The following is a 13597-nucleotide window of genomic DNA, read 5'->3' as shown; positions in this document are numbered from 1 at the left end:
TTTGCCGAGAACTATCATGGTCATGGAAACATGATTGCCTACATCATACAACACAGCCCACAATGATGATGATGATGATGATGACAGGTAGGGTAGTCAGCGATTGTTTTCCTCCAGGATGGAAATATCAAATATTAGAGAGTACAGGTTTCAGGTGAGAGTGGGAAAGTTTGAAAGAGATGCATGGTGTAAGCTTTTTAGGCAGAGAGTGGTAGATGCATGAAACACATTACCAGTAGTGGTGGAGAAAACAGACCCAATAGTGACACTTAAGAGGCACGTGAGCATGCAAGGAATGATAGGACATTGATTATATGCCAGCTGATTGGTTTAATCGAACTTAGCTAGACATAATGGGTCAAAGGGCCTTTTCCTAAGTTGTACTGTTCTGCATGATCTCTGATAAATTGCCAAATTTGTTTACATAACTGTACCATGCATGAGAGGAATATCCTTTAATAGTTACCCACCTTCTGCTGGTCATGTCTTGTCCAGACAGTGAGGCCCCCTTGATAGGTGAGTTTTTCCTTCCACAGATGTTTCCATAGCTGTCATATCCAAAGATCAGTCTTTCTGCAGCACCGACGGTCATAGCATAGCCAGCTATAAACACCTGGGTGGGAAAATGACACAGCCAGTACATTGTCAATAAAGATGCAAAGTAGGAACTTAGCTACTTAGGAGCTCCAAAATGTATATGATAAATATGCACTCTATACCATAAATATTTTGAAACAATACAACACAATTCACATATTTTAAAAAAAAATGAATATGACAAACCACACATTCTCTTGCTTACTGACTGTTACCTCACTGGCATTTAGGGCAACAATGAAAGTTCTCCATTTCTGGCAGTGTGCAGGGTTCCATCATTGCGTCAGTAGCTTCTTCTCTGTTCCCACTACTGTCAGTCAAAAGACCATAAGACACAGGAGCAGAATTCGGCCATTCATCCCATTGAGTCTGTTCCACCATTCCACCATGGCTGATCCCGGATCCCACTCAATTCCATACACCCGCCTTCTTGCCATATCCTTTGATGGCCTGACCAAACAGAGAACGATCAACTTCCGTTTCAAATATACCCATGGACTTGGCCTCCACCATAGTCTGCGCCAGTGCATTCCTCAGATTCACTACTCTCTGGCTGAAAGAATTCCTCCTTATCTCTGTTCTAAAAGGTTGCCCCTCAATTTTGAGGCTGTGCCCTCTAGTTTTGGATATACCCACCATAGGGAACCTCCTCTCCACATCCACCTTACTGAGTTGTTTCAGCATTTGGTAGGTTTCAATGTGATCCCCTGCATTCTTCTAAATTCCAGTGAGTAGTAGCCCAAAGCTGCCAAATACTCTTCATATGATAACCCCTTCATCCAGGAATCTCCCCGCGAACCTCCTCTGGACTCATTCCAATAACAAAGTATCCTTTCTGAGATATTGGGCCCAAAACTGTTGACAATACTCCAAGTGTGGCCTGATTAGTATTTTATAAAGCCTCAGCATTATCTCCTTGCTTTTATATTCTATTCCCTTTGAAATAAATGACAACATTGCATTTGCTTTCTTTACCACACACTCAACCTGTAAGTTAACTTTCTGGGAGTCTTGCATGAAGACTCCCAAGTCTCTTTGCACCTCTGATGTTTGAATTTTTTCCCCATTTAGATAATAGTCTGCATTATTGTTCCTTTTACCAAAATGTATTATAGATTTCCTAACACTCTTCTATCTGCCACTTTTTTGCGCATTCTTCCAATTGTCCAAGTCCAGCTGTAATTTCATTGCTTCCTCAGCACTACCTACTCCTCCACCTATCTTCGTATCATCTGCAAACTTTGCCACAAAGCTAGCAATCCATTATCTAAATCATTGACTAACAATGTGAAAAATAGCAGGCCCAATAGTGAGGAATATCACTAGTCACTGGCAGCCAACCAGAAAAGGCCCCCTTTATTCCCACTCACTGCCACCTGCCTATCAGCCATTCCTCTATCCATGCCGGTATCTCTACTGTAACACCATAGGATTTTATCTTGTTAAGCAGCCTCATGTGCTGCACATTATTAAATGCCTTCTGAAAATCCAACTAGATTACATCTACTGCCTCTCCTTTGTCCACCCTGCTTGTTACTTCCTCGAAGAACTCTTAACAGATTTGTCAGGCAAGATTTCCCTTGACAGAAACCATGCTGACTTTGACTTATTTTATCTTTAGTCTCCAAGCATCCTGAAACCTCATCCTTAATAATAGACTCCAACTCTTTCCAAACTACTGAGGTTAGGCTAACTGGTGTATAAACTCCTTCCTTTTGCTTCGCTCCCTTCTTAAAGAGTGGAGTGACATTTGCAATTTTCCAGTCCTCCAGAATCAAGTGATTTTTGAAAGATCATGACCAATGCATCTGTTAGCTCTTCAGCAACCTCTCTTGGGACTCTGGGATGTAATCCATCTGGCCCAGGTGTCTTATCCACTTTAAGACCTTTGAGGTTTTTTCTTTAAGACTTAAGATCTTTAAGGCTTTTTCCTTTGTAATAGCAATGGCACTCGCTCCTGCTCCCTGACACTCACAGACCTTTGGCACACTGCTAGTGTCTTCCACGGTGAAGACAGATGCAAAGTACCCATTAGATTAATCTGACATTTCTTTGTCCCCCATTACTGCTTCAGCAGCATCATTTTCCAGTGGTCCAATATCAATTCTCACCTTCATTTTACTCTTTATATAACTGAAAAAAAATTTAGTATCCTGCTTAATACTATTGGCTAGTTTACCCTTATATTTCATCTTTTCCCATCATGCAAATCCTGGGTGGAAACTCAGGAATATCATTGCACCGAAATGTAGAAGGTTTCTTCATGGCTGTTTCTGTAACAATTTTGTTTTACCAGTCAAGGCTGTTAACCCTGAGCTAGACCCCCAAACCTGGAGGACCAGTGGACCACTGTTAGTCTGGCCTCTCGCCCTTTGACCTGTTTGACAAGGGTGACCCTACCAAGAGCCAATGTATAAAGCCCTGACTCTAGCTAACATGGCTCTCTGGGTCATTGAGGCATACAAACCTGCAAACCACAGTAAGGTTGTGGTCCTCTTGGAGAACATACGAGGGGTGATTGATAAATTCATAGCCTAAAGTAGAAGGAGTCAATTTTAGAAAACCTAGCACATTTATTTTTCAACATAGTTCCCTCCTACATGTACACACTTAGTCCAGCGGTCGTGGAGCATACGAATCCCTTCTTTGTAGAAGTGGTCCACAGCAGGGGTGATTGATAAGTTCGTGGCCTAAAGTAGAAGGAGATGAGTTATACAGCTCCCGTCTCGTTACATACACGTGCAGTTCAACACTTTGAGTGAAAATGCAGAAAGTTTGAAGTTTGTCCTCATCTCCTTCTACTTTAGGCCACAAACTTATCAGTTACCCCTGCTGTGGACCACTACTGGAGGTCCAAGACGCCGACTTCTAAAAGAAGGGATCCATATGCTCCACGACCGCTGGACTAAGTGTGTAAATGTAGGAGGGGACCATGTTGAAAAATAAATGTGCTAGGTTTTCTAAAATTGACTCCTTCTACCTTAGGCCAGGAACTTACCCCTCGTACATGGTTACATATAGACATAGAAGAGAACAGGCCCTTCGGCCCACAATGTTGTGCCGACCCTCAAACCCTGCCTCCCATATAACCCCCCACCTTAAATTCCTCCATATACCGTCCAGTAGTCTGTTAAATTTCACTAGTGTATCTGCCTCCACCACTGACTCAGGCAGTGCATTCCACGCACCAACCACTCCCTGAGTGAAAAACCTTCCTCTAATATCCCCCTTGAACTTCCCACCCCTTACCTTAAAGCCATGTCCTCTTGTATTAAGCAGTGGTGTCCTGGGGAAGAGGTGCTGGCTATTCACTCTATCTATTCCTCTTAATATCTTGTACACATCTATCATGTCTCCTCTCATCCTCCTTCTCTCCAGAGAGTAAAGCCCTAGCTCCCTTAATCTCTGATCATAATGCATACTCTCTAAACCAGGCAGCATCCTGGTAAATCTCCTCTGTACCCTTTCCAATGCTTCTACACCCTTCCTATAGTGAGGTGACCAGAACTGGACACAGTACTCCAAGTGTGGCCCAACCAGAGTATTATAGAGCTGCACCATTACATAGTCATAGTCATACTTTATTGATCCCGGGGGAAATTGGTTTTCGTTACAGTTGCACCATAAATAATAAATAGTAATAGTAATACTACTATTATTAAATAGTAAATAGTAATAGTCATAGAAATAATAAATAGTAATAGAATAGTAATAGAAAATAGTAATACCCCGCGACTCTTAAACTCTATCCCTCGACTTATGAAAGCTGACACCCCATAAGTTTTCTTAACTACCCTATCTACCTGTGAGGCAACTTTCAGGGATCTGTGGACATGTACCCCCAGATCCCTATGCTCCTCCACACTACCAAGTATCCTGCCATTTACTTTGTACTCTGCCTTGGAGTTTGTCCTTCCAAAGTGTACCACCTCACTCTTCTCCAGGTTGAACTCCATCTGCCACTTCTCAGCCCACTTCTGCATCCTATCAATGTCTCTTTACAATCTTCGACAATCCTCGACACTATCTACAACACCACCAACCTTTGTGTTGTCTGGAAACTTGCCAACCACCCTTCTACCCCAACATCCAGGTCATTAATAAAAATCACGAAACGTAGAGGTCCCAGAACAGATCCTTGTGGGACACCACTAGTCACAACCCTCCAATCCGAATGTACTCCCTCCACCACAACCCTCTGCTTTCTGCAGGCAAGCTAATTCTAAATCCACCTGGCCAAACTTCCCTGGATCCCATGTCTTCTGACTTTCTGAATAAGCCTACCATGTGGAACCTTGTCAAATGCCTTACTAAAATCCACGTAGATCACATCCACTGCACTACCCTCATCTATATGCCTGATCACCTCCTCAAAGAACTCTATCAGGCTTGTTAGACATGATCTGCCCTTCACAAAGCCATGATGACTGTCCCTGATCAGACCATGATTCTTGAAATGCCCAGAGATCCTATCTCTAAGAATCTTTTCGAACAGCTTTCCCACCACAGACGTAAGGCTCACTGGTCTATAATTACCCCGACTATCCTTACTACCTTTTTTGAACGAGGGGACAACATTCGCCTCCCTCCAATCCTCCGGTACCATTCCCGTGGACAACGAGGACATAAAGATCCTAGCCAGAAGCTCAGCAATCTCTTCCCTCGCCTTGTGGAGCAGCCTGGGGAATATTCCATCAGGCCCTGGCGGCTTATCCGTCCTAATGTATTTTAATAACTCCAACACCTCTCTCTTAATATCAACATGCTCCAGAACATCAACCTCACTCATATTGTCCTCACCATCATCAAGTTCCCTCTCATTGGTGAATATCGAAGAGAAGTATTCATTGAGGACCTTGCTCACTTCCACAACCTCCAGGCACATCTTCCCACCTTTATCTCTAATTGGTCCTACCTTCACTCGTCATCCTTTTGTTCTTCACATAATTGAAGAATGCCTTGGGGTTTTCCTTTACCCTATTCGCCAAGGCCTTCTCAAGCCCTCTTCTTGCTCTTCTCAGCCCCTTCTTAAGCTCCTTTCTTGCTACCCTATATTCCTCAATAGACCCATCTGATCCTTGCTTCCTAAACCTCATGTATGCTGCCTTCTTCCACCTGACTAGATTTTCCACTTCACTTGTCACCCATGGTTCCTTCACCCTACCATTCTTTATCTTCCTCATCGGGACAAATTTATCCCTAACATCATGCAAGAGATCTCTAAACATCGACCACATGTCCATAGTACATATGCAGCAAAAACTTTGCAGTTTTTGCAGGGTTGCACCAAATGGCCACAACCCTGAGAAAGAAAGGAAAAGGTTGTTTTTTTTATCCCAGTTGATGTCATTTTTTGAGATTAAAAGCCCAACTGTTTCAAGCAACCAATAACGCTGTTGAATAAATGCACAAAATGTTGGAGGAACTCAGCAGGTCAGGGAGTATCTCTGGAGGGAAATGGGAGTCAATGTTTTGGGTCGAGACTCGTGCATGCTGCTGGATAAATGCCACTTTAAAAAATGATAAATACTGATGGTTAAAGATTGATGGGAGGTAGAGGACAGTAGAGTGAATGTTTGATTGCTCCAATTAAAAGCAGCACAGAAGATCTCTAAGTTATCTTTAGTATTTTCTCCATTAGATTCCTGTTTAATAGTGTTGAAATACACTCGGCAACCACTCTGTTAGGTATGGGAGATGCCTCACAAAATAGCTTGCTGAGTGTATTTCTGTACGTTTGTGGTCCATCCACTTCAAGGTTCAAGCTGCTATGTGTTCAGATGCTCTTCTGCACACACCGTTGTAAGCTGTGGTTATCTGAGAGAGTTGCTTTCCTGTCAACTTGAACCAGTCTGGCCATTCACCTCTGACCTTTCTCATTAACAAGGTGTTTCCACCCACAGAACTGCAGCTCACTGCATGTTTTCCCTTTGTTTCCGTACCACTTTCTGTACATTTTTTTTGTTAGCTTTTTTTTTCTTTCTTATTGCACATTTAGAGCAGTGGGATGCCAGGCAGGATAGTTTGAATGTTCCTGCTGCGGGATGTGGGAAGGCAGGGAGACCTCCAGTGTCCCCTGACAATGACACCTGCAAAAGTGCATCTAGTTGCAGCTTCTAACAGACCATGTTAAGGAGTTGGAGCTGGAACTAGATGAACTTAAGATCATTAGGGAGGCTGAGGGTTTGATAGACAGGACAGATAGGGAGGTAGTTACAGCCAAAGTGCAGAACACAGGTAACTGGGTGGCCGTTAGAAAGTGGGGAAGAGGCTAGGCAGAGAACCCCTGTGACTGTTCCCCTCAACAAAAGGTTTACTGCTTTCAATAGAGCTGAGGGGGATGACCTAGCAGAGGAAAGCCACAGCGGCACCCAGTCCAGCTCTGTGGCTCAGAAGGGAAAGGGAGAAAAGAGGCTAGTTGTAGTGATAGGGGATTCGTTGGTTAGGCGAACAGAAAGGAGGTTCTGTGGACGAGAACGAGATTCCCAGATGGTATGTTGCCTCCTGGTGCCAGGGTCAGGGACATTTCAGGTTGAATCCACTGCACTCCACTGCAGAGTGAGCAGTCAGAGATCATGGTCCACAATCGGTACCAATAATGTGGGTAGGAGGGGTGATGGCGTGTTTCAAAGTGAACTCAGGGAATTAGCTTAAGGAACAAGACCTCCAGGGTATGCGATCTCAGGATTGCTACCCATGCCATGTGCTCGTGAGGCCGGAAATAGGAAGATCATACTGTTTAACATATGGCTAAGGAGATCGTGTTGGTGTGTGGTCAAGTGGTTAAGGCGTTTGCCTAGTGATTTGAAGGTCGTTAGTTCGAGCCTTGGCTGAGGCAGCGTGTTGTGTCCTTGAGCAAGGCACTTAACCACACATTGCTCTGCGACGACATCGGTGCCAAGCTGTATGGGTCCTAATGTCCTTCCCTTGGATAACATCGGTGGCGTGGAGAGGGGAGACTTGCAGCATGGGCGACTGCTGGTCTTCCATACAACCTTGCCCAGGCCTGCGCCCTGGAAACCTTCCAAGGCGCAAATCCATGGTCTCATCAGACTAACAGATGCCTATTAAGGAGATTGTGCAGAAGGGAGGGCTTCAGAGTTCTGGATCATTGGGCTCTCTCCCAACAAAATTTTGACCTGAACATAAGGGACAGTTTGCTCCCAAACTGGAAGGGACTAATATCCTAGGGGGAAGGTTTGCTGGTGCTGCACAGGGATGAGGGGAGATGGGTTCAAACTAGAGCTGCTGGGGGGATGGGAAACAGAGCGCCAGAAGAGATAGTGGAGTAGTTGTGGAGAAAGGTGTTGTTAAGCCTACATACAAAGTTTGAAATCGAAAGGTCAAGCATGAACCATAGTGTCAGAACAGTTAATGGACTAGTTGTGGAGAAAGATGGTGTTAACCTACATCCAATCCAGGCATCGGAAGTTTGGAGAGGAGGGGTCTTCACTCAGGTCCACTGTCTGAGGATAAAAGGCAGGAACGGGTCGTGGCAGCGTAATGGAGCTTTGACCAGCGACCAATTAAAGGAAGGCAGGGGCAACCGCAGCGGCCATTGTCACAGCGGCTGTTGTCTGAGTGGACATAGACTGGTGATCTCAAGGCCTTAGCTCTTCAAGGCTTCAGCAAAGAAAGGCTTCACTCAGAGAAAGCAAAGGAAAGAAAAGCTTTTTCTTTTATTCTCTTCTTTATATCTGCTCAGCTAGGACAGTAGGATGACAGACAGGATAGTGAAATGTTCCTTTTGCAGGATGTGGGAAGGCAGTGTCCGTGACGACTACAGCTGCGAGCGGTGCTTCCACCAAACCACGTTAAGGAGTTGGAGCTGGAAATGGATGAACTCCAGATCATTTGGGAGGCTGAGGAGGTGATTGATAGGACATATAGAGAGTTAGTTACACCCCCTTGCAGGATACAGGGTGACAGCCAGGAAGGGGAAAGGGGTTAAGGAGCCAGTGCAGAGTACCCCCATGGCCATCCCCCTCAACAGCAGTGTATCACTTTGGATACTGTTGGGGGGTGGAATGACCTAACAGAGGAGAGTCGCAGTGGTCAAGTCTCAGGCACCGAGTCTGCCTCTGTAACTCAGAAGGGAAGGTGGGGAGAAGAGGCACACTGTGGTAATAGGGGATTCATTAGTTAGGGGAGTGGACAGGAGGTTCTGTGGGTGAGAACAAGATTTCTGGATGGCATGTTGCCTCCCAGGTATTAGGGTCCAGGATATCTCAGATCAAATCCTCAGCATTCTTGGAGGATGAACAGTCAGAAGTCATGGTCCATGTAGGTACCAATGACATGGGTAGGACGAGGTTCTGCATAGGGAGTTCAGAGAGTTAGGTGCTAAGTTAAAGGGCAGGACCTCAGAATTTCGACTCATGCCATGTGCGAATGAGGCCAGAACCAGGATGATTATACAGCTTAATACGTGGATAAGGAGTTGGTGTAGGAGGGAGGCCATAAGATTTATGGATCATTGGGCTCTCTTCCAGGGAAGGTGGGACCTGTCCAGAAGGGAAAGTTTGCAACTGAACTGGAGGGGCATTAATATCCTAGCGGGAAGGTTTGTTAATGCTGCATGGTGGGGTTTAAACTAGAGTTGCAGGAGGATGGGAATCAGAGTGATTCTGGAAGGCTGGAAAATTGCAAATGCCGCACCACTCTTCAAGAAGGGAGAGAGGCAGAAGGAAGGAAACTATAGGCCACTTAGTCTGACCTCAGTGGTTGGGAAGATGTTGGAGTTGATTAGCAAGGATGAGGTCTCAGGGTACTTGGAGGCACATGATAAAATAGGCCAGAGTCAGCATGGTTTCCTCAAGGGAAAATTTTGCCTGCCAAATCTGTTGGAATTCTTTGAAGAACTAACAAGCAGGATAGACGAAGGAGAATTAATTGATGTTATGTACTTAGATTTTCACAAGGCCTTTGACAAGGTGCCACATATGAGGCTTCTTAACAAGCTACAAGCCCGTGGTGTTACCAGGAAGATTCTAGCATGGATAAAGCAGTGGCCAATTGGCAGAAGGCGAAGAGCGGGAATAAAAGGAACCTTTTCTGTCTGGTTGCCGGTGACTATTGCTGTTCCACAGGGACCTGTGTTGGGGCCAGTTTTTTTCCTTATATATCAGTGATTTGGATGATGGAATTGATGGCTTTGTTACAAAGTCTGCAGATGATATGAAGACAGGTGGAGTGGCAAGTAGTAGTAAGTAGAGAGGCTACAGAAGAACTTAGATTAGGAGAATGGGCAAAGAAATGAGAGATGAAATAGAACACTGGGAAGTATATGGTCATGCACTTTGGTCAAAGAAATGAAAGGTGTGACTATTTTCTAAATGGAGAGAAAATACAAAAAACTGAGCTATAAAGGAACTTGTGAGTCCTTGTGCAGGATCCTCTAATGGCTAGTTTACAGGTTGAGTCTGTGGTGAGGAAGGGAGATGTAATGTTAGCATTCATTTCAAAAGGACTAGAATATAAATGCAAGGATGTAATCGGGAGACTTCATAAAGTCTCACTTGGAGTATTGTAAGTAGGTCTGGGCCCCTTGTGGGTGTGCTGAAATTGGACAGAGTTCAAAGGAGGTTCATTAAATTATTCCAGGATTGAATGGCTTCTCATATGGAGAGGATTTGATGGCACTGGGCCTGAATTTGCTGGAATTCAGAAGAATAGGGGTGACCTTATTGAAACCTATCAAATGGTGAAAGGCCTTGATAGGTTGGATGTGGAGAGGATGTTTCCTTCGGTGGGAGAGTCAAAGATCAGAGGACACAGCCTCAGAATAGAGGGGTATCCTTTTTGAATGCAGATAAGGAGGAATTTCTTTAGCCAGAGAGAGGTGAATCTTTGGAATTCTTTGCCACAGGCAGCTGTGGAGGCCAAGTCTTTATGCATATTTAAGGTTAATAGATTCTTGATTGGTCAGGATATGAAGGGATTCGATGAGAAGGCAGGAAATTGGGGCTGAGAGGAAAATTGGATCAGCCATGATGAAATGGCAGAGCAGAGTTGATGGGCCAAATGGCCTAATTCTGCTCCTACATCTTATGGTCTTAAAAAGAGTCAGGAATCGGAAGGTGGAGCGTGGTAGAACTAGTAGTGCGTCGCAGGGATCAGTGCTGGATCTGTTGTTTTTGTCATCTGTGTCAATGATCTGGATGATATTGTGGTGAACTGGATCAGTAAAATGGACGATGACACCAAGATTAGGTTATAGTGGACAGTGAGGAAGGCTATCAAAGCTTGCAGCAGGATGTGAGCCAGCTGGAAAATAGCAGATGGAATTTAATGCAGAAAAATTTGAGGTGTACTTTTGGAGGACCAACTACGGATAGTTGTACATGGTGAATAGTAGGGCTCTGAAGAGTGTAGTAGAATAGAAACGTTTGAGAATACAGACCCGTATTTTCTTGAAAGTCGCATCACAGGTAGATAGGGTTGTAAAGAAAGCTTCTGGCACATTGGCCTTCATATTTCAAACTGCTTGGATGTTATGTTGAAGTTGTATAAGACACTGGTGAGGCCTAATTTAGAGTATAGAGCGCAGTTTTGGTCACCTACCTCCAGGATAGATGTAAATAAGATTGTAAGGATTTGCATGGATGTTGCCAGGACTTGAGGTCCTGAATTATCAGGTAAGATTCAATAAGTTAGGACTTTATTCCATCGAACGTAAAAGATTGATTGGGGCATAGAAAATTATAAGGGGCATAGATAAGGTAAATGTAAGCAGGTTTTTTCACTGAGGTTGGATATGACTACAACTAGAGGTCATGGATTAAGGGTGAAAGGTGAAATATTTAAGAGGTAACATGAGGGGAACTTTTTCACTCAGAGGGCGGTTAGCATGTGAAATGAGTTGCCAGTTCAAGTGATGGAGGTGAGGTTGATTCAACATTTAAGAGAAATCTAGATACGTACACAGGCAGCAGGAGTATGGAGAGTTATGGTCCAGTGCAAATCAATGAGACTAGGCAGATTAATGTTTCAGCATGGACTAGATGGGCCAAAGAGCCTCTTCCTGTGCTGCAGTGATCTATGACAATCCCAGGGAAATCAGTAGTCTCTAAGGTACTCAAACCACCCCATCCGGCACCAACAATCATTGCACGGTCAAAATCACATTACTTCTCCATTCTGATGTTTCATCTGACCAACTACTGAAGCTTTTGACTGTGTCTGCATGATTTTATGCAGTGAGTTGATACCACATGATTTGCATTAACGAGCAGGTGTACAGGTGTACCAAATAAAATGGTCACTGAGTGTATGTCAATGCAAAAAGACAAAATAATAATCAGAAATATGAGAAACGAAACAGATTGTATTTATAGAGAACCTTCCATAGCCACAGGACAAGGAAAGTAGCTTTGCTGCCAATGAGTTGAGTGTAGATAAAGGCATTCGGTCCAGTTCTGATGTAGGCAGAAGATAGAATATTGCCCTGGATCCTGCTCTTGAAATGTCGTGCCTGCGAAGAAGCTTCTGTGGGTCGTGGTGTACCAGGAACTGACCTTTTTTGCAAGTGACCCACAGCTGCAATTTGTAGAAAGCTTTAGCAGCTCCTGCTTTGCATATTAACACCACCAAGCTGTGCTTGAGCACCCTCACTGGGACACAGGGTCAAGGCACACAAGTTATTATTCTACAGATTTATTGAGTATGCCCACAAGAAAATTAATCTCAGGGTTGTTTATGGTGACGTATATGTACTTTGATAATAACATTTACTTTGAACTTTAAGCCATGACATCAGCACGTCAAAGCCAAAGAAAGCAACCAAACCCAGCCTGACTCAACAAAAACACTGGTTAAGTCGTGCTGAAGGGTGTGCCAGAAGCATAGCCGGAGAGGAAACTTGTACAGAGCAACCCAGAAATTCTGCTCTGCACAAGTCCTCGACCTGCAACATAAAGTCTGCTCCCTTTCCACAGGTGTTTGACTTACTGGGCATTTCCAGAACCTTCGATTTAGGTTCCTGAAATTTCACTTGCATGTTTTGCAAGTAGGGGCAGGCACAGACGTGTGTACGCATGAGAGACTGAATGCATATCTGAGCAGGCTATGTGACACAACTCAATATTTTTGGAGAAACACCTAAAGATTAGCTTTATTTGTCACACTTACATCAAACTAAACTTCAAAATTCAAAGTAAATTTACTATGAAAGTATGTATGTCACCATATACAACTCCAAGATTTATTTTTTTTTGAGGACAGTCAGAGTAAATACAAGAAGCACAACAGAAACAATGGAAGACTGCACAAGATGGACAACAAACAACATAAAGAAAGGGAAGAAAGAAATGACAATAATAAATACATAAGCAATAAATATAAAGAACATGAAGAGTCATTAAAAGTGAGTCCATAGGTTGTGGGAACAGCTCTGCGATGGGGTGAGTCTTCTTCTTATTGTGTCCATGGACAGTCCATACATGGCCCAGCCAGAAATGGACACATTTTTGCGCTTTGTTGTTGAATTTGGCAAGATCTGCAAAAGGGGTGAGTGAAGTTCAGTGAAATTAACCCCTCTGGTTCAATAAAATGCTGCTTCATACAGTGAAATGCGTCGTTTTCATCAAATCAGCGAGGATTGATTTGGGCAGACCACAAGTGTCACCACAGTTCCCTTGGCAACACAACATGCCCACAACTCACTGACCCCTTTGGAACGTGCGAGGGAGCTGAAGCACCTGGAGGCAACCCACAAGCTCACTTGCTTATGCTCTTAATGTTAAAGAAAGAATGTGTGGGTGTGTCTGTAGAACCTCAGATTTATTGTGAGGTGACTAAGGAGCCACTCCTTGTATACCTGACCACGAGTGCAAGTGAGTATGTAAACGTCGTGGAAATTTACTTTGGTGCCTTGATGTACATCCAGGAATAAGAAACCAAAGATGTAAGAAGTCTCTTTTAATGGAGCATTGTGATCAATTGCTTTCAAAAACCAGTCTCACAGCTAATGCTCCTCAGACCCACAATAAATTACAGAAAG

At 43.9% G+C, this 13597-nt stretch overlaps 1 protein-coding gene across 2 annotated transcripts in view; it reads right to left on the bottom strand.

Annotated features, from left to right (window-relative positions):
* The window catches only part of LOC140205797 (choline transporter-like protein 3), a 159434-nt gene that overhangs the window by 107404 nt on the left and 38433 nt on the right, over window positions 1-13597 (bottom strand). For both annotated transcript variants that reach the window (XM_072273486.1, XM_072273487.1), the window contains exon 3: window positions 471-613. In XM_072273486.1, the coding sequence (XP_072129587.1) occupies window positions 471-613 (143 nt within the window). The remainder of the gene's footprint in view (window positions 1-470; window positions 614-13597) is intronic.

Source organism: Mobula birostris, chromosome 12, assembly GCF_030028105.1.
Source record: "Mobula birostris isolate sMobBir1 chromosome 12, sMobBir1.hap1, whole genome shotgun sequence".
NCBI classification, from domain to species: Eukaryota; Metazoa; Chordata; class Chondrichthyes; order Myliobatiformes; family Myliobatidae; genus Mobula; species Mobula birostris.
The sequence above is the reverse complement of the archived record's forward strand: the minus strand, read 5'-3'. Positions and strand labels throughout refer to the sequence as shown.